This window comes from Ovis canadensis, chromosome 7, assembly GCF_042477335.2.
Source record: "Ovis canadensis isolate MfBH-ARS-UI-01 breed Bighorn chromosome 7, ARS-UI_OviCan_v2, whole genome shotgun sequence".
NCBI classification, from domain to species: Eukaryota; Metazoa; Chordata; class Mammalia; order Artiodactyla; family Bovidae; genus Ovis; species Ovis canadensis.
The window spans coordinates 86777846-86800201 of NC_091251.1; the positions used below are offsets into that span (position 1 = coordinate 86777846).

The window sequence follows — 22356 nt, forward strand, 5'->3', positions numbered from 1 at the left end:
CAAGAGGACAACCTACAGAATGGGAGAAAGTATTAGCAAACGATACAACCAAAAAGGGCTTCATTTCCAAAATATACAAACAGCTCGTACAACTCAACAACCAAAAAAACCCAATCCAAAAATGGACAGAAGACCTCAATAGACATTTTTTCAAAGAAGAAATACAGATGGCCAATAGGCATGGGAAAAGATGCTCAACATTACTAGAGGAAAGCAAATCAAAACTACAATGAGGTACCACCTCACACTGACAGCCATGATCAAAAGGTCTACAGTGCACCCTGCGTTCATTGCAGCACCATTCACAATAGCCAGCACATGGAAGCAACCTAAATGTCCATCAACAGAGGAGTGGGTGAAGAAGATGCGGGGTATGTGTACACAGTGGAATATTAGCCATAAAAAAAGAACAAAATAATGCCTTTTGTAGCAACATGGATGGACAGAGATTCTCACACTGAGTGTAAGAGAAAGACAAATATGATATGGCTTATATGTGGAATCTATAAAAAATTACAAATGAACTTATCCACAAAAACAAAATAGTTACAGATTAGAAAATAAGCTTATGGTTATGGAGGGGTAAGGGTGGGAGAGGGATGAATTGGAAGATTGGTATTGACACATACACACTGTTATCTATAAAACAGATAACTGATAAGGACCTACTGTATAGTGCAGGGAACTCTGTAATGACCTATATGGGAAAAGAATCTAAAAGCGAGTGGATATATGTATAACAGATTCACTTTGCTAAACACCTAAAACTAACAACAGTGTAAATCAGTTATGCCTCAGTAAAAAAATCAAATAACAAATGCTGGAGAGGGTGTGGGAAAAAAGGAACCTCCTACACTGTTGGTGAGGATGTAAATTGGTGTAACCACTGTGGAAAATAGTATGAAGGCTCCTTAGGGAGGCTAAAAATAGAGGTGTCGGCCATCCCACTCCTGGGCATATATCCAGACAAACTATAATTCATAAAGGTAAATGCACCCTTGTGTTCCCAGGAGCACTATTCACAGTAGCCAAAACATCAAAAAACCTAAATGTCCATCAACAGATGCATGGAAAAAGGAGGTGTGGTGCATATGTGATATCACTCAGCTGTAAGAGAGAACAAAATACCACCAGCTGCAGCAACATGAGTACCACTTAGAGATTATCATGCTAAGTCAAGTCAGAAAGAGAAAGACAATATGGTATCGCTTAAATGTGGAATGTAAAATGCGACATGAATGAACCTACCTATGAAACAGAATCACAGACAGATAACAGACTGGTAGTTGCCAAAGGTGGGGTCGGGGGAAGATGGAGTGAAAGGTTGGGGTTAGCAGACATAAGCTTTTATATAGAGAATGGGTAAATAAGGTCCTACTGTATAGCACAGAGAACTATATTCAATACTCCATGATAAACCATAATGGAAAAGAATATTAAAAACAAAAGTTACTGATCCAGTTGCTTGGTTACCTGGTCCTAACCTGCATCTCTTAACACTCAGGAGATACATGGACTTGAAGCAATCCCAATACTGCTCTTCTCTGCAAAGCACAAACCTCAGGGGATCAGGGCAGCTTGTCAGTAGATGAAGCCCAGACTTCAACGCTGGTGGTCCTGCTGTGGCTCAGACGCTCCAGGATGTGCGCAGTTCACCAGCAGCTTTGCATAAAGGGACCAGCTGAAGGGACTCTGTCTTCATTTTACCACACAACCTCCAAGTCTCTTCTAACTCTAAAATAATTCATCTCTTTTCAAAGATTACAATAACCCTACGGGGAAATTTAAGTGAAAATATTACCACCACTTTTTCTTTAAGTTTAGAAGGTCACGCCCTAAACTGATGCATTGCATAGCAGGATTTTTATATTCGTGAGCTGCATTTTACTTGATCACACAGTGCCTTCGTTCATAAATCACAAATGTGAAATCAGCTGACTAAAGATTAAATTACTGCTGTTTAAAAAGTCTTCAAGGTTAAGTCAGAGATTCTTAATTCAGTATGTAAGCATTTTGTTTATGTGCCTTTTTCCCGGAAGAGTGTCTGATTTTCATCAAATTCTTAAAAAGCTCTGCAAACCTAAAACAGAATAGAATTCAGAATAGATTGGGAACACTGATGACTTAGCCTAATCATTGAAAGTTCTTATATTCCCAACAAATACATTTCTAAAACCAAAACTATGAAAAAAAAGACACTTTATTTAGCTTATGTCACATTAAACTTCTTTCTGCAACAGTTCCATAGACATTAAAGGCACACAACAAAGAAAAAATCATACCTGGAGGAATGGAAAGCAGATAAACAAAATCTGCTTTCACACAACAGCAAACATTCATTTGCCAAAAGGCCCATAATTAAAAGCCTGCTTAATGGTACAAAGCATTCATCTGGAAAAAGAAAAAATCGTAAATTATAGCGGGCTTGGAGGTACACAGGATCATCAAATAACAAAGTTACAGGACGTACAGTCATAGCACTTAGACACCCAGCACAGAGAGAGGGCTAGCAGCATCAGACCTCGGTCCTTCCCATAAAGGAAGCCCACCATCCCATCACACTGATTGGCCCCACAAGTAAGCAAGCATTCAAAAAAAGAAAAGGGATCCTTGATTCCAATTCAACAAAAAGGGTTATAAGGATAACACTGCAGAGAATGCACATCTTCCAGCTGCCACGGGAGCTAAAGTTCCAGCAACTTGGAGAGCTATACGAATAAATGCATGCGTTCAAGTGCTGCAGTAGACCAGACTCAGTGAGGAAGCACTGGTGCCTGAAAGGTGTGAGAATTTTACACAGGTAGGGTTCCAGGGAATCTACCTCACAGCCGTACATCTGGGGAATGGTAGCAGACAGGAGGAAGTGACAACAGTGCTGCCCACGAGCTTAGAAGCCCAGGATGGGAGCAGGGATGAGAGAATTCATCTTTTTTTCCCACCTGTTTCCAGGGCTGTTATTCTATAAAGCTTTGTACAGACCCCATCTACATGGAGAAGGTAGATGGTACAGTAGAAGGAACCACAACGTAACCGTCTCTACTCCGTGCACCGAGACACCACTCCATGCACCGAGGCCTCGCTCCGTGCACCGAGACGCCACTCACACAGCAGACTCCTGCGGAAGCAAGTCTATAGCAGGAGCGGTGCTCGCCAGGCAGGCTGAAGACCTGAATTCGGGTCCAAGTTCTGCCATAAGTAGTTGTATGATCTTGGGCAGGTCTGTGTACCTCTCTGGGCTTTACACATGTATAAAAGACGGGACTGAGCTCCTTGTCTACAGGAGTGTTCTGGAAATGAGGCCACAAGCAGGCCCCAGTTTGAAACCAGAGTAGCCACACACGTCAGACTGCATTTGACAAATGGATTCTGCAGTCTAAAAATATTTTTCCTTTAGTTTTTTAAAGTTGCAATTACTTTCAGCACTGGAACTTCAACTGCCTATGTTCAGCTCTGTCACTTACTCCCTATAGGATTTTGAGCAAATCTGCTTAGAACTCTAGTTTCCACAGCCAGAAAACTGGGTTAGTATGGGGATTAAATATGAATGCATGAGGCACTGAGCGCTGCGTCTGGCACACAGTCCCTGTTCCACAAATAGTATTTTTAGGTATTAATGTATTTTTATCATTTCCTTCATATAACCTTTATAATGTCCTTTTAAGACTTTTTAGCAGCTTAAAGACATGTGTCAAATCTTATATAAAAATGTTTGGTTTCAAAATAGACTAGAAACTGACGGTTCACCTTTGAATTTGAAAAAGTGTTAATATATGCAAGTTTCTTAGCAGATTAAAATAACCAAACTGTTTTCACATGCTAGAACATTCTAGAATTGCTTCAACTTAGCTTATATATATATATTATATATATGCATATATAACATAGTTCTGCCAAGAATTGGGAACTAATAAATTTTTTTTATGAAACTAAAAATAATTGCCCTTCCAGTTGAGTTAGCAAAGGAAGGAACCCAGATAAAGACTGTCTCACTGAAGAGCTTTTGTTGAATTTGCATTATTTTTCAATACAGTTAAGACCCTCCAGAAATGTTTTTAAGCTGACAACTTAATTTTCTGTTCCTACCACAATTTTTGAAGAAAAATCAGTTCGAAATTATTTTAGGGTTGAATCCTTTGTGTAGTTAGTCCTGGTGGACACTGAGCATGTGAGAGGCCTGAGGCCAGACAGAGAGGATGTGGTGAGGGCAGAGGGAGACAGAGTCAGAATGACGACAACTCACGGTGCATTCTCCCAGGGGGGTCATGAGGGTTCTCTTTAGGGGCTGCCAGCTCTCCTGGGAACCTGCGTGAACACTGTCATGAACACTGTGTTTTCTGTATTAAGGATATTCCATGTTAATTATTTTATTAAAATTTGTCTATATGATTCCTATATTAGACACATGTTTTTGGAATTTAGCTCAAATCTCACTTATCTCCCACAAGTAAGTTTCCCACATTAAATGATCAAAGTGGAGGAAAGGAATCTCACCATATGAATCTAAGGCAAAGCTGAGCATCCCTTTTCCATAAGACATAAGATGTAGTTGGGTGGGTAATTTTTTTTTCCCCAATACTCAGTTAATTCTTATTTACAGTTGTCACAGGTCCTATTCTCCCTAGTTAATTCCTTTTAAAAACTGAACTTGAAAACACTGAAATCTGTGCTTAGCTATGGGAGAATTTTAAGTTGCCCATGGACCATTTGGGTGGTTGGTGTTAGTTGCCTAGTCATGTCCGACTCTTTGTGACCCCATGGACTATAACCCGCCAGGCTCCTCCGTCCATGGGATTTCCCAGGCAGGAATACTGGAGTGGGTTGGCATTTCCTCCCCCAGGGAATCTTCCCTATCCAGGGATTGAACTCAGGTCTCCCGCATTGTGGGCAGATTCTTTACCATCTGAGCCACCAGGGAAACACTTTGGGTGATTAGACACCCTCCAAATAGAAGACATTTAAGAGAAAGCACTATTTAAGAGAAATGGTTCATCTTTAAAACAAACATGGAGGGTTTACTCAAAACCCATAAAAACAGCAGCCTGATTTTTCAGTTTGCAATCCTTAGAGGAAGAATTTGGAGTGACTGGGAACAGATGTACACACTACATCTGAAAAGGGGAAAGGGCCTTAGGGTATTCAAAACAAAACAAAGAACACCTTTAAACGACATACCATATTATCTCAACTGCCTGCTTGGCCTAGATGCCAGTCTAAGAGACAGCCTTGCACCAGGGCAACCTCTCGGGTTGGACTGACTCATCTGTATCCCCAGCACACCAGGTGAGACCACAGCCAAGAAGAAATGACCAAAAATGTTAACATCCTCCTCACAGGCTAAATCCAAATGCAGTGAAACAAGCAACCTCAAGCAGCATACAGGAGTGTTTGTGGGAGGTGGCAGTGGGCACTGAAGGAGTTTTCATGACAGCAAGCACCATGTGGGCGACAGACAGGGTTTGGCACAGACAGGTGCTTGGACCCCCGAGACCAGTCGGATGCCTTCCTTGGCGTCAAAATCCAGCCTGAAAAACTTCACTATGCAGTCATGGGATGGTGGCTTGAACCTCATTCTGTATTATTTTTGTTGTTTTTTTAATGTCTTTTTTTTTTTCAAACTGGTCATCTTTTTATAAATACAATTAAGAGAAATTCATCAGCAAATCATTGTTCTTCAAATAACTGCCTTCTTTGCCTCCCACTTCCCACTCTCTAGCCTCCATCGCCTTGTTTGCCATAAGGGGTCCTAAACTGACTGGAAAGAAAGAAAACTGACCTAAAAAACACTGGTTCCCTGGTTCCTATAAAATCTGAACTATCTGCTGTACTAAAGCTGCACCACTGAGTCACTAAGAATAATTTCAAATCCCCTCAGAATATAGAACAAAATAAGAACACAACACTGTGTTCTTCTTGGTACATGGTCACGTGTTTCTGATTCAGCTTTGCTCAACATTTTTAGTAAAACTGCATCAATATCAAAATTAACAATTATTCAAGATCACACTGGCGGAAACCAACCTTATGTTATTGGATGTAATCTTCCTAAAGACTTAGATTTACTGTGGTGAGCACATTCTGTATTTACTGTTTTCAAAAAGAAAAAGTGTTTAATCTCCTATCACAGGGTAATTTTTTAAAACATCACAAAAATCACATATGATTATCTAATTGCTCTCTTCCAAAGTACAGATGTAAACTCACTTTATACATTCACTATGCTCCTGAAAATTTGTATGAAAACTTAAATTTTTTAAAAATGAGTTAAAAGTGTAATTTCAGAGGTGCTTTATCATTGTGTCCTATTTATGTTCCACTTGGAATAAGAACTAATATTTTACTAAGTTTTTATTTCACCCAACCCACCATATAAATGTTCTGATAAGAAAATATTTTAAAAGAGCCCTAGGGTATAAAAGCCTTTTTTCTTGCTATAAATAATTACCCTAACTCTCTCTCTTTTCTAATAGAGCTCACAATCTTGTTCAAGTGGTGTGCTCATCCCGTCTATACAGTTTGATCCTGAACCTGACACGCTGATGCTGACGTGTGTGTAGCTATTCATCCTGTGGATCAGCACACCTCACACACACACAGCCTGCAGTGTTCCTGTCTCCCCTGGGTGGCTGATGTGGCAGCTGTGGCTGCCCCAGGGAAGCATGGTGGCTGTGACCCACACCCACAGGAGAAACCCCATTCCTGCAAACACTGGTCCTTTCTCCAGCACACATGCTGAACTCCTTGGGACACAAGAGTTTTAAGAAAGGCAATTCCAGGAGCAGAGTATTTACATCTCCACATTTCTTCTCCATGGAGGTGAAAACACACACCCCAAATAATTCACAGGCTCTCTGAATGCAAACCAACAGGGGTGAACCTGCAGGAAGGTGGCAGCAAGGTCTTGGGGGAAAAATTTGGCTCCCACCCCAGCCTGACCACTGTCTCTCTAGGTCACGTTTCCTCTGGCCTTAGACAGAATCATTGCAATGTATGACCATCCATCCTCACAGGCCAGTTAGCTGATGATCATTGTGGTTTTCAGTCCTACAATCAAGTGGTCCAGAAGGCAGCACACAAAGGAATCAAAGGGCAGCTTAAGTGGCACAGAAAAGGTTAGTCCCCTTCTGTGTGTGTCCTACATTTTCTCCCCTTTCTCCCCAATAGCCCTTCCAAGTCAGTTTCCTCCAGTCACTCCAAAATCCCTAAGATATTTTCCGAAGAGTAGGAGGGAGATGGGAAGTAATGGAGTGACCACAATGAGACCCCATGAGGCCAAGCCAGACATAAACCTTGTACTCAAACTCTGCCTCTGATGACAAGGAGTACTGGCTTTTGCACCCTGACTCCCAGGAGATGGGGAGGTCGGGGAAGGATGGCATCGAGGAGCCACAGGAAGGAGCACATAGCAGAAAGCCAAGGAAGCCCGCCCCCTTCTGACAGGGCTCGCGGTTCGTGCTGGAGTTCACGCTTCAGCCTCTGACCTTCTCTGCAGCCTGACCACAGCTCAGGGCTGGGCGTCACTGAGCCTGGGGTTTCTGGGAGCCCTCTTTGCTCTCACTGTCCTCCGCCAGGTTGCGCTCAGACCTTGTGACCAAAGGCTTGTTGCTGCGAAGCGTGTGGGCATTCAGCATCTCCAGCAGCAGATCGTAGACGGGCACCACATTTTTGCACTTCATGTTGAGCAGGTGTTCCATGCCCTTGTTACTGGAGAGACAAAAGGGGCTGAGATTCCTTCCTGAAGCAGCCACAGGAAGCCTGACATCTCCCCGACTCTCCCCCATGGAGCTGGTCCTCACCTTCACCCCAGGACGACCCCCAGCCCTCTGCTGTATGGTTCTTGCATCTGGCTCCTCCAATGATCTGCAGGTGAGGATGAAGCCAATGTCCTGTGGACGATGGTGTCCCACCACCCACCCCAACAACTTGACCCCTAGTATGATGGGGTCTCTGAACACCTCAGGTACATTTTCATGGTCTTTGAAAACACTGAACCGTTGCTATTGGGAGAAATAAGGGTTAGGTTCTGAGAGATTCTGGTCCCAACATTTTCATCAGCCCATTAATACATAATCTTGTTTCTTCTGAGTTATTGCTTAAAGGGCCTTATTTAACATGAATCATTGATTCATTAACATTTCATTCACAGCCTGTAGCACTAAAATTCATGCCTGAATGAAACTTATCTAACATGCATTTTCTCTGTAAGCACATCACAGGCTTCTTGCACTTAGGAACTAGACAGTACTTTAGCACTATTCTTGGGGATTCTCTTTAGACTATGAAATCTCCAACAAAGCACAAAATGCCAAAACAAGGTACTAAATAGACCATATAATACACCCTTGTTTACACTCTGAGAGCGGAAATGAGAAGGCAGAGCAGGCAGCACCTGGCACAGCCTCCACTGGGAACGTACGTGTGGGTAACTCAAACTTTCTGCCCGTCTGCACATGTCCTCGAATGACCTCAAAAGCACCCTGAGTATTGATTTGGGGGTTACAAATACAGTTTAGCAAGCAGGCAAATTCACAAGTAGAGAATCTGTGATTAATGAGGGTGGACTGTTTCTGCTCTATAAATGGTCGTGTGCTGAGTAATCATTAAAGAGTAAACAGAGCAGAGCTCGTTTCCACTTCCTCCCCCTTGTTGAAATCCGTCAGGTGTGTTGTCTTTTCTCACCGCCCCTAGACTTTCCTCCTCCTCAAGGGAGCATTTTCCTTCCTTCCTCTTCCCCCCTCCTCCAGCCCCAGCACCCCACCCTCCTCCTGGGTGATGGCCAGCACTGAGCCTCATGGCACCGGCATGAAGCCACCATCAGACACCATCTCCGTCCTTGAGCACACACAATGTCCACTTCCTGGATACACTCTACCCATGCACTGCCTTCCCAAACCTACACGGCTCACCAGTTCTCTTAGCATCCTGATATATTGGAAGATGGATAAGGTAGACTTGCCACCTTGAAGGGAAAATGATCTCCTGAAAGGAAAGGCGGGCATCATCAGTACACACGCTGATGGCTCTTACAGAATGCGGTTGTCATAGCATGGTGTCTTGTTAACAAGCCTTAGCTCGCTCTCCTTGCCGCAGGATAGACGGCAAGAGACAAGGTGTTGAGGCAGGGAATACAACTTTAGGCTGACCAAGAGGATGGCAGACTAATGTCTCAAAATAACCATCTTACAAGGGTCTGGATGCCAGGTTCTTTTATAGATCAAAGGTAGGGGGATATTGGGAAACAAAAATAAAAAGGCCACTAATCTGGCAAATATCTCCTAGAATGGCAAACCTTGGGCAGGGGATGTGTTGCAAGGATATATAATATCCTTTTCTATAGCAAGAAAAGGACAACTCTTAGGGAAGCCTTTGTGATCACCCCAGATCACCAGCCCCAGAGCTGATCTAGAGAAGCTGGGTTTAACCTCTTTAAGAAAATACCTCAGGACCCCAGCCCTGTGTAGTTCAGGAAGATGGGGCAGCTCACTTTAGGGGAGGAACTAACTGCCCCTTTCAGAATCCATAAACAAGCTAAAATCCCCAGCAACTAAAAACCAGATAAGCCAGCACAATGTTGCAGGGAAAAGCCAATTCTGGCTCCATGTTGGAACTGTTCCTTTGACTTGCTTTCTGTTGCTTTTGTTATTATAATCACACATGATGACCTGTCTCGGAGAATCCTGCCCCTCTGCCTGACTTACTAAAGTGTCTTTTTTCAGGACCCTGTCCACCTGTAGGCGGCAGGAAGGAAGACACTAACACATGCCCTGCCTGAGGTTTGCATTCTAGGAGATATTTGCAAGATTAATGGTCTTTTTACTTTGTTTCCTCGTCTCCCACCACCTCTGATCTCTAGAAGAACCTGGCATCCAGACCCTCAAAAGATGGTTATTTTGAGACATTAGACTGCATGTTCTTGGTCAGCCTAAAGTTGTATTCCCTACCTCAACACCTCATCTCTTGCCGTCTATTTTGCGGCAAGTAGAGTGAGCTTGGGCAGGGTAACAAGACACTATAAAGCTGCTATAATGACCACATCCTATACGGGCCATCAGCGTGTATAGAGATGATGCCCGCCTTTCCTCTCAGGAATTCATTTTCCCTTAAAGGTGGCAATTCCACCTTATCCATCTTGAACTTGCAAAACCCTTTTTCCAAAACTCTTTATCCTTCTGTGAGCATCTGCACCCTCCCTCCCACCACACACCCAGTGGAGCAGACCCCACAGGGATGGTACCTGGCATGCCTGACATGAGATAGGAGCATCAGCAGGTTAGCCAGGCGCATGGACTGTTGCTGGGAGGACATGCCGCTCTTGGCAATCACCCAGACCAGAGCGTCCGTCACGGCATTCAGCAGGTGAGTCAGCTTCCGGCCACTGTCAGCCTCCTGGGGTGCTGTAGCTGAAGGGTACATACCTGGACAAAGAATTAAAAAGCCAAGGGTCATTGCCATGAGAAAACAGAAGTCATGTGCTCAGCCATTAGGCATGTGTGTGCTAAGCTGCTTCAGTCACATCTGACTCTGTGTGATCCTATGGACTATAGCCTGCCAGGCCTCTCTGCCCATGAGATTCTCCAGGCAAGAATACTGGAGTGGGTTGTCATGCCTTCCTCCAGGAGATCTTCCCTCTATGTTCTCCAGGAAGGAGGCCAAAGTGGTCTCGGCTGTTCTGACATCTGCGTGTCTGGTGAAGCCTTAAAAGCATGGCTTCACTTCTGTATGCTGTCTATTCCACCAAGAGCCAGCCCATCACTGAGCTGGAAGGGAAAGATGGCTGAATGCAGGCAGACTCAGCAGCCTCTCAGAGGGCTGCCAGGCCCATAAGTGTGGCCATGCCACAGTAGGAAATGTATCCAGCTGCCTTACACCACGGCATGGTACCTCTCAGCTGCAGCAACAATACCCATATGGAGATGGCCAGGAAAGTGAGGTTAATCCAACTCTTAGTCCCTAGGAGGGCCACTGATCTAAGGGGAGTTTACAAACTAATCACCATTGCTAGGCAGCTGCCCACCCCTTACACGGCAGGGCCACTGCCACCTCACCTCTGTCCAGACTCTCAGCATTTCACTTCAGGTGACGCTTTGGTGGAGCAGGAAGACCACCGATTTGCAATAAGACAGACCTGCTTTATATTCACCATCTCTTGCTCTCTGGCCCCTGACCAGTCACTTGGTTCTTCCAGCCTCAGCTCCTCACTGAGCAAAGCTTACAAGCACATGAGTCCTGAGGTCCCCACAACTACCTTAGGAGGTAGGTCACCTCCCCGTTCCTGCCTGGCCATGTGTTTAATTCCCCTCTGACTCTAGGAACTGAAATACCTGGCCTCCTGAAAGTTACAAAACAACTGCTCAGTTGTGTATCCTTGCCCCTACCATCCCCCTCTCCTACCAACCCTGACTTTTTGATTCTGGGCAACAGGGAAGTAATTAGCTTCTCTTCCAGGCTTTGGATTTCAAAGAATAAATAGCAAATAACATGAAATCAACAGGGGAGCTGCTGACTTTTGACTGTGATGACAACGAAGGATCATCCACAGAGTTTGTTTTGGAAGCTTTTGTTCTCTACTTTCATTGGCATTTTCAGTTCAATTAAGGCAACTCAGTTCAACTCAGTTCAACCCAGTTCAACCCAGTTCAATTAAGGCAAGGGACATATTGAACCACAACCATGCCAGTGCAGTGCTTTACCACGTCCCTGGGGGCATGTCCCTCGATGATGTCTCATGACGCAGATTTAAGATACTCATCTTTGGCCCAGAAGCTGCTGCTCCAAGCCACCTGCTCACCGTGTTCCCCACAGTGACTCTTCCTGACTCCTCCGCATCCTCAAGTCTCCCACTGTCCCTCACAGCAGATGACCTGCCCTCTTACTGCCCCCACCCTCACCCAACATGCCCTGAGTGACCAAAATGGAAAATGCAGATCACGAAGCACCCTTCAATGACTTCTCAGCTCTTGGGGTAGAGTCCAAATCACTTAATGCCATTATCAGGGTACCAGGCCTCTCTGCTCTTTTCATCTTCAGTTCCCAGCATGCCTCAGCTTGAACCGTAGCTGACGCACTGACCATGCGGAATGGTCAGCTTAGACCCGCCCTTCCTTCCCTCCCCTCCTCCACTCCACCTCCTCTTCCCACACCCCCTCCTCCAGCTTATCTGCATCCATTCCTCCTCTAGATTCCATACATTCCGTGTGCCACAACTACTGGTTATGAACTTCCCTATAGAAGCTGACGCTCCTCAGACGCCATGTGCTTTTTCAGCAGAGGGCACCACATTGTGCCACAGGCGCAATGCTCTGGCCCTCAGCGAGACTGGCCATAAGTACTGTGGGGGCACAGACCCTGTCCATTTGCATGCCATTCTATCCCCATCATGGACTGCAAAGACTGGCATCGAAGAATTAGCTGAATTTACATAGATTCAAACTTCTAGTCAATCACACATTATAATTGAAATGATAAATATGCATGTTAATGCATATTTTTGGTACATACACAGAAAATTATTAAATGAAAATATAGCAAAAAATATTTTAAGCTTAACTTCCTTAAAATTGACCCTAGCTGCATTAACAAGTGCTTTCTTGTAACTACCCTTTTTAGCTTATTCTGCTCCATGTACTTCTACTGACATAAATAAATCTTATCTCTGGATTCTAAAAGGAGTCAAAATTGTGTACTTGTACATACGTTGGTCTAAAGTGACAAAAAGTAAAAATGTAAAAATACTTGGCTACTATACAAATGTTCACAGCAATATTACTCATAATAGCCTAAAAGTGGAAATACCCCAAATGTCCATCAACTGACAAATAGATAAAATATACATCCATATAACAGAATATTTTTTGTTGTTTAGTCACTAAGTTGTGTCTGACTCTTTTGTGACTCCCACGGACTGCAGCCCACCAGGCTTCTCTGTCCATGGGATTTCCCAGGCAAGAATACTGGAGTGGGTTGCCATTCCCTTCGCCAGGGGATCTTCTCCACCCAGAGGTTGAATCCTGGTCTCCTGCATTGCAGGCATATTCTTTACCCTCGGAGCCACCAGGGGCACAAGCTTATAGATATGCTAAAAACCACTCAATTTTATGCTTTAGATGACACTACGCTTTAAAATCAGGACATCTCTGGTGTCCAGCGATTAAAAGTCCATCGGCCAATATAGTGGGTGGACATGGGTTTGATCTCTGGTCCTGGAAGATTCCACATCCTACAGGGCAACTAACCTTCCGTGGTGGCTCAGATGGTAAAGAATCTACCTGCCAATGCAGGAGACCCCAGTTTGATCCCTGGGTTGGGACGATCCCCTGGAGAAGGGAATGGTTACCCACTCTAGTATTCTTGTCTGGAAAATTCCATGGACAGAGGAGCCCGATGGGCTACAGTCCATGGAGTCACAGAGTCAGATACAACTGAGCCACTTTCTCCTCACAGGGCAACTAAGCCTTTGTGCCACAGCTACTGAGCCCATGCACCCTAGCGCCCATGCCCTACAACGAGAAGCCACTGCAATGCAAAGCCCAACTGCCATAACTCGAGAAAGCTGTGGCAACAACAAAGACACAAAGGAGACAAAAAACTTAAATACAAAAAAAGAAAGCTCCTCAGTTCCTCCCTATGTCTGACCAAGGCTCCCGTCAAATAACCTGTGTTGGCTATTGGGTCATATTCTTCATAAATGAGCAAGCTCTGGACTTTCTACACGCTGTGGAGCCAGTACAGCTCGACACAGGGCTCAGAGTCCATCACTGAGGAGGGGTTTGGGGATAGGAGTCCCTGTGGTTTTGTAAAGGCATGTGCTATATCAATTTTATACATGGGAAAGATTTTACATACAGAAAGATTAACCTATATAAAATCATCCTGGGAAGGACCTAAAGGCTGCAGAATAGCGACCTTGCTGCCTGACTCTCTTCAGACAGCAATGCTGTGCCTGCACTTTGGACATTCATGTACACTCTGACTCATCAAAATGTATGTACACAGTAATTGCTAAGTGGCAGGCCCTGGGAGGGGCAAGGGACAAGACCCAAAGCCCCCACCCCCAGGACACTCACTGCCCAGACACATAAGAAATGACAAGAATTAATCCCCTCCAGCCCCTAAGAGAAAACACATCAGATTTCATTTTAGAATCAAATTACTTTTCCTAAAACTAAAGAAATACAGAAAAAAAAGTCAAGATCTTGGCACAACACCACACACATACCAAGGAAAATAAAATAAAGTCAGGGACACAATTTCCTCTCCTTTTTATCGCCTGGGAACAGCTGTGTGCTCCTTCCACCAGCCCACCTGCTGACATTCTGAGCAGCACATGGGGAGAGCTGGGCAACCACCCCCCCAACATTTGCCACATCCTTAGGGTTCAAAGGATGAAGATATAAGCTCACCTTGAGTAAAAGCAAATAAATCAGAACAGATTAAGTGTTTAATAAAGCTTTCAGAACACTGACCAAAGGAAAAATGTTCTGGCTTTCGGGAAGCATCTGGTCCCATCACTTCACGGCAAATAGATGGGAAAAAAGTGGAAAACAGTGACAGATTTTATTTTGGGAGGTCCAAAATCACTGTGGACAGTGACTGCAGCCATGAAAATAAAAAGACACTTGCTCCTTGGAAGGAAAGCTATGACCAACCTAGACAGCATATTAAAAAGCAGAGACATTACTTTGCTGACAAAGGTCCATCTAGTCAAAGCTACGGTTTTTCCAGTAGTCATGTATGGATGTGAGAGTTGTACCATAAAGAAGGCTGAGTCCTGAAGAATTGAAGCTTTCAAACTGTGTTGCTGGGGAGGACTCTTGAGATTCTCTTGGACAGCAAGGAGATCAAACCAGTCAGTCCTAAAGGAAATCAACCCTAAATATTCACTGGAAGGACTGATGCTGAAGCTCCAACACTTTGGCCACCTGATGCTAAGAGCCAACTCATTGGAAAAGATCCTGATGCTGGGAAAGATTAGAGAAGGAAGTGACAGAGGACGAGATGGTTGGACAGCAACACTGACCCAATGGACTTGAGTTTAAACAAACTTCAGGACAGAGTGAAGGACAGGGAAGCCTTATGTGCTGCAGTCAATGGGGTCACAAAGAGCTGGGCACAACTTAGTGACTGAACAAGATACGACCATCTCCTCTATCACCACCTCCTGACCCAGCACCATAAGCATGGACTGGTGTTGAAAGGTGACAGTGACATGGGCCCAGCAGGCTGATGACCGCACTGCTCTGTGTCCATGTTCTCCATCAAGAAGAGAAGACCCATCTGACCTCTTCAGTGTCCTTCTGTGGATCCTTTCATGCCATGGCCTTCTCTATCCACCCATGTCATGAGTGAACCAGAGCTTGAGTTGATATCTCTTAAAATTTTTCTTTATGTAAAATAAGAAAATACTGTTTATGCAAAATAGGATAAACAGGTTCTAACTATTTCATTTAATGAAAAGTTTCATCCTTATGAAAACTTTGTAATAAAAAGTTACAAAAGCTTGATAAGTCCTAAAATAATTTAGATAAATAGATCTTATTCCTAATTTTAAATATTTCAAAAGACTTTTTATCTGTAGATTGATTCCACTGTGTTTCCTAGATTCAGTAGCCTCTAATTCTATGCAAGGGAGGACTTCTCTAGCTTTCAGGTTTCTGGATGATGAATGGCTGGTCCCATGACTCTTAATTTGGATATGTTATTACGTTAACCACAACACTCACATAACACCTTCAAGTTTCTAAAACACCTTAACAATATTTTAACAGTTTGTGTTAAATGCAACATTGCTCTTGTCTCTGAGTTTCAGAAGCCACATCAAAGACTAAGTATATGTAATACAGCAATTCTAGGTGCTCGCACATCTTACCTCTGCATGGTGGAGGAAGATTGCTGAGAGGGAAGTCCAGGTGGTACTGTCCTCATCCCATCTCTCCCCACAGAAAGGAACATGTACTTCTCCTAAGCTTGGTAAGGATCAGACACCTCATTAACTGTAAGAGTGTATAACCTTCAGTTCAGTCGCTCAGTCATGTCCGACTCTTTGCGACCCCATGAATTGCAGCACGGCAGGCCTCCCTGTCCATCTCCATCTCCCGGAGTTCACTCAAACTCACGTCCATCGAGTCGGTGATGCGATCCAGCCACCTCATCCTCTGTCATCCCCTTCTCCTCATGCCCCCAATCCCTCCCAGCATCAGAGTCTTTTCCAATGAGTCAACTCTTCGCATGTATAACCTTATTCTAGACCAAAAGCATTGTATCTAGTTCATTACCACTAAGATTTTCTTGGGATCAAGTTGAATTTAGAGATTTGTGAGGAGGTCTGACCTCTTAACATACTGAATCTGCTAACCCATTAACGTTTGTCCCCACTTATTTAGAATTTCTTTAATTTCTCTCTGCAATGTTTTACAGTTTTCAGTGTGCAGTTTCACATCTTTTGTCAAATTTATCCTAAGGTTTCATAATGTTTATGCTATTATAAACGGTATTGATTTTTAATTTCAAATACCAACTGTTCATTGCTACCATATAGAGATAAAATTATTTTTTATATATTTCCCCTATATCCTACAATGCAGGAGACCTGGGTTCAATTCCTCGATCAGAAAGATCCCCTGAAGGAGGAAATGGCAGCCCACTCCAGTATTCTTGCCTGGAGAATCCAATGGACAGAGGAGCCCGGCGGGAACAGACCATGGGATCGAAAGAGTCGGACACAACTTAACAACTAAACCACCACCATATCCTTCAATCCTGTTAAACTCACTTTTTTGTAAGCTCTTACTAATAGTTTTCACATGGGTAGAAAGATGGTAAAGAATCTGCCTGCCAATGTGGAGATGCAAGAGACCTGGGTTTGATCCCTGGGTCAGGAAGATCCCCTGGAGTAGGAAATGGCAACCCACTCTAGTATTCTGCCTGGAAAATTCCCTCAACAGAGGAGCCTTGCAGGCTACAGACCACGGATAGGGTCACACAGGGTCGGAAACGACTGTGCAACTGAGCACACACACAATTTTCTACACAGATTATCATGTTTTCAAATAAAGAGTTTTACTTCTACCTCTATAATGCTGATGGATGTACTTTTACTTCTTTTCTTGCCTTGTGGCACTGAAACTTCCAGCAAAACACTGAACAGAATTCATGACAGTGGATATTCTTGCCTTGTTCCTGATAACAAGTATAGCATTAGCTGTAGGTTTTTCATTAATGCCCTTGATTGGGTTAAGGAAGTTTCTTCCCATTTACTAGTTTGTTGAGAGTTTTTAGCAAGAATGGGCATAGATTTTGTCAAATGCTTTCTTTGCCCTTACTGGAAAAATCATGTGATTTTTCATTAATTACTCTGTTAACATGGAAATTATGCTGATCGATTTTTAAGTGTTAAAGAACCCTTGCATTTCTTGGAAAAGTCACATTTGTTTGTTATATACTATTGGATTCTACTCTTTAAAAACCTTTGAGAATTACTTCATCTGTGTACATGAGAAATATTCACCTGTCTTTTCTTCTAATATGTTGGTCTGGGTTACTGTCAGAGTAATGAGTTGGAAAGTTATTCTTGGCTCCTCAGTTTTCTGCAAGAATACGTATAAACTTGGTATTATTTATTTCTTAAATGTTTGGTAGAATTCTTCCAGAAAAGTCATCTGTGCCTGGAGTTTTCTTTGTGTGAAGGTCTTAAACTAAAACTTCAGTGTCTTTGATAGATAAATAGTTATTCAGAGTTTTTAAGTTTCTTTTTGATTGAGCTTCAATAATTTGTATCTTCCAAATAATTTGTCCATTTCTTCTAATATTCAAGTGAATTGCCATAAAGTGTTTATAATATTATCTTATTATTCTTTTTAATATCTGAAGAATAACAACGTTATATGTCCCACTACTAATATTGGTAATTTGTGTCTTCTTTCCTTTATTATGATCAGTCTGGCTAGAGGCTTATCAGTTTTATTGATCTTCTCAAAGAATAAGCTTTTGACTTTCTTAATTTTCATCTATTATTTTCTATTTTCTGTTCCATTGTTTTCCACTATATCCTTTATTATTTCTTTTCTTCTGCTTACTTGGGATTCCATTTTCTCTTCTTTTCCTAAGTCTCTTTAAGGTTGAAAGCTGAAGTCTTTCGCTTCAGACCTTGATTTCTAATTGAAATATAGTTGACACACAATTCTAAGTCAGGTTCAAGTGTACTGCATAGCGACTTGGCATTTGTGTACATTATGAAATGATCACCACAATAAGTTGAGTAACCATCTGTCTCCATAGAAAGATATTACAATATTATTGACCATATTCCTAATGTTATATATTGCTTCCCCATGGCTTGCTTTATTTAATAACTGCAGGTTTGTACCTCTTAATTCCTTTCACATGTTATTTCATGCTCTTTTGCCTCCACCAACCACCTGTTTGTCCTCAGTATGCATTTAGTTTATTTTTGTGTTTTGCTTTTTAAATCCGACATATAAGTGAGATCATACAGTATTTCTCTTTCTCTGATTTATGTCACTTAGTTTAATGCCCTCTAGATCTTTCTACGTTGTTGCAAATAGCAGGATTTCAATTTTTAATATATGGGTAATATTCTACTATGTGTGTATATATATACATATATATATGTATATATATACACACACTCATATACATGACATTTTTTTATTCACTTATCTATTGATGGACACTTAGGTTGCTTTGATATCTTGGCTATTGTAAATAAGGCTCCAGTGAACATTTGTTTTGTTTTGTTTAGTCACTAAGTTGTGTCTGACTCTTTTTTTGACCCCATGGACTATAGCCTGCCAGACTCCTCTGTCCATGGGATTTCCCAGGCAACAATACTGGGGTAAGTTGCCATTTCTTTCTCTAGGGGATCTTTCCAAACCAGGGATTGAATCCATGTCTCCTCCATTGGCAGGTGGATTCTTTACCACTGAGCCACTAGGTAAGCCCTCAGTGAACATTGGTGTACATAAATACCAGAATATATATTCTCTTTAAGTACACATAGAACATTCTCCAGGATGGATCACAGGCTAGGCCAGAAAACAGTCTTAATAAATTTAAGAAAATTCAAATTATATCAAACATCTTTTGGCTATAACATTGTGAGAATAGAAATCAATAACAAGAAAAAAGTGCAAAAAAACACAAACACATGGAGTCTAAACAGCTACTACTAAAAAATCAATGGGTCACTGAAGAAATCAAAGAGGAAATAAAAATATACCTGGAGACAAATGAAAATGGAAACACATGATTTGAAATCTATTGGATGCCACAAAAATAATTCTAAGAAGGAAGTTTATAGCAATATAAGCTTACCTCAGGAAACAAGAAAAATTTTGAGAGGTTCCTTTTATTGGAATATGAGCCTTGAATGCTATAAATTTCCCTCAACTGTTGAGTAAGTTGCAACCCCCAAATTTGGCTGTGTTCTACTTTTATTTCAGCTAGTTCAAAATGCTAATTTTGATTATTTTTCCTGTGATCTACAGATTATTTAGATATATGTTATTTGGTTTCCAAGTGTTTGGAAGTTTTCCAAGATCTTTCTAATTTCTAATTTAGTTCCATAGTGTCAAAGAAAATACTTTGTATGAGTTAAATTCTTTTAAATATATTCAGATTTGTTTAATGGTTCAGAATACGGTCTATCCTGGTAAATGTTCAATGAACACTTACAAAATATGTGTCTTCTGCTGTTTGGGGGTTGAGTGCTTTTAAAATGTCAATTAGGTAAAGTTGGCTGGCAGTGTTATTCAAGCCTTCTCTACACTTGCTGATTTTCTGTCTACTTGTTCTATTGATTATTAAGGGGCATTAATATCCAACTATAATAAAGGATTTGTTCATTTCTCCCTGAGGCTTTTTTTAAAATTTTGATGAGTTTTCTTTTTATTTCTTTTGGCTGCACTGGGTCTTGTGGAGTGTGGGGGCTTCTCCAGTTGTGAAGTGCAGGCTCAGTGGTTGCAGCACACGGCTCTTTAGTTGGGCTTAGTTGCCCCAGGGCATGTAGGATTTTAGTTCCCAGACCATGGATCAAACCCGTGTCCCCTGTAATGGAAGGCAGATTCTTAACTACTGGACCACCAAGGAAGTCCCCTCCCTGCAGTTTTATCAGATTTTACTTCATAATGTTTGAGGTTCTCTTATTTGGTGCATAAATGTTTAGGGTATTTACATCTTCTTGACAAACTGACTCATTTATCATTACGAAATAACTTCTTTATTCCTAGAAATTTTGCTCTAAAATTTACTTTTTTCTAACATTAATATAGCCACTCCAGCTTTCTCGTGATTAGTCTTAGAATGTAATATCTTTCCCCACCCTTTACCATTAATTTCTATCTTTAAATGAGCTTCTAGTTAGTAGTAAACAGTTGTGCTGTTTATCCAATCTGAAAATGTTCTCCTTTTAATTGAGGTTTAATATAATTATTGTTAGGAATAAGAATTTACCATCTTGTTTATTGTTTTCTATTTGTCCTATCTATGCTTTATACTGCCTTTTTTGCTTCCTTCTGGCTAATTTTTATGGTCCCATTTTATCACCATTGTTGGTATTAGCTCTAATTCTTTGTTATTTTCATGGCTGCATTTGGGTTTGTGATTGCATTTTAACTTACTACAGTTTACCTTCAAGTACTACTATAGTACTTCATGTGCAAAATAAAAACCTTATACCACCCTACAGTTCCATTTGTTCTCTCCCTTTGTGGTCTTTTCATCTCTTTTTCTTCTATATAAACCCACAATATATGATTGTTTTTTGCTATAAACATTAGATTATCTTTTAAATGAAAGTAAAGAGTCTTAAATAATAAGATAAATTCATTATATTTATATTTACCGACATTGTTATCATCTGCAGGACCTCCTTATTCCTTTGCATGGATCCATATTTACATCTGGTATCATTTTCCTCCTGCTTGAAAGACTTCCACTAATATTATAATGCTAGTGATAAATACTTTGAGTTTTTGTATGTCTGAAAATATTTTATTTTTAGTTTTTATTTTGCCTTCATTTTTTTCCACTTTTCTTTTTATGTGGGCCATTTTTTAAAGTTTTATTACATTTGTTACAATATTTCTTTCATTTTTATGTTTTGGTTTTTCGGCTGTGAGGCATGTGGGATCTTAGCTGCCTGACCAGGGATTAAACCCATACTCCCTGCACTGGAAGACAAAGTCTTAACCACTGGGCTGCCAGGGAAGTCCCCTGCCTTCGTGTTTTGAAAGGCATTCTCATTGTGTAAGGAATTCTACTTTAGTGCTCGCTTTGGCAGCATGTATACTATAAGGAATTCTACTTTAACAATTTTTTTCTAAAAGTACTTTGAAAATGTGCTCCCTTGCCCCATCCACTTGCATCAGAACAGAAATTTGATGTCACCCTCTTCTTTGTTCCTCTGTATGTAATATCTTTATTCTCTAGTTGCTTTTAAGATTCTTCTCTTTATCACTGATTTTAAGCAACTTGAAAATGATGTGCCTTAGTGTGGTCTTCTTCATGTTTCCTGTTCTTGGGATGCATCAAGCTTCTTGGATTTGTGTGTTTACTGTTGTTCAGTCACTAAGTCATGTCCAGCTCTTTGTGCCCCCATGGACTGCAGCATACCAGGCTTCCCTGTCCTTCACCGTCTCCCCGAGTTTGCTCAAATTCATGTCCATTGAGTCAGTGATGCTATCTAACCATCTCATCGTCTGCCACCCTCTTCTCCTTTTGCCTTCAATCTTTCCCAGCATCAGGGTCTTTTCCAATGAGTCGGCTCTTTGCATCAGGTGGCCAAAGTACTGGAGCTTCAATTTCAGCATCGGTCTTTCCAATGAATATTCAGAAAATCAATCCAACTGATTTTTCTTTAGGAAAAAGAAATCCTAGTGTGTTTATAATTTTCATTAAATTTCAAAAAATTTCAACCATTGTTTCAAGTATTTTTTTACCCCTCTGCTTTCAGGGACTCCAAATTCACGTATATTAATAACTGTAGTTGTCCCATAGCTTCAATAATCTGTTCATTTTTTAAAACTTTTCTTCTTTCCATTCTTTTTTGATAGTTTCTATTGTTATCACTTAACATCCACTATTTTTTTCTTCTGCAATGCCTAATCGGATGTGAAAGTGAAAGTCGTTCAGTCGTGTCTAACTCTTTGTGACCCCATGAACTATACAGTCCATGGAATTCTCCAGGCCAGAATACTGGAGTGGGTAGCCTTCCCCTTCTCCAGAGGATCTTCCTAGGATGTAAATCCATCTAAACATACTTTTCACATTTAGAAATTCAGTTTGAGTGTGTTTCATATTTTCTATGTCTCTTCCAACCTGTTCATGCTTTCCTCTTTCTGGTGA

General features: G+C 41.6%; 1 protein-coding gene across 1 annotated transcript in view; it reads right to left on the reverse strand.

The window, feature by feature from the left end:
- Window positions 1–5578: 5578 nt before the first annotated feature.
- Window positions 5579–22356, reverse strand: part of ESR2 (estrogen receptor 2) — a 61377-nt gene continuing 44599 nt past the window's right edge. The window contains exons 8-9 of the mRNA XM_069596779.1: window positions 10232–10412; window positions 5579–7701 (exon numbers count right to left, since the gene is read on the reverse strand). Of these exons, the coding sequence (XP_069452880.1) occupies window positions 7515–7701; window positions 10232–10412 (368 nt within the window). The 3' untranslated portion in view covers window positions 5579–7514. The remainder of the gene's footprint in view (window positions 7702–10231; window positions 10413–22356) is intronic.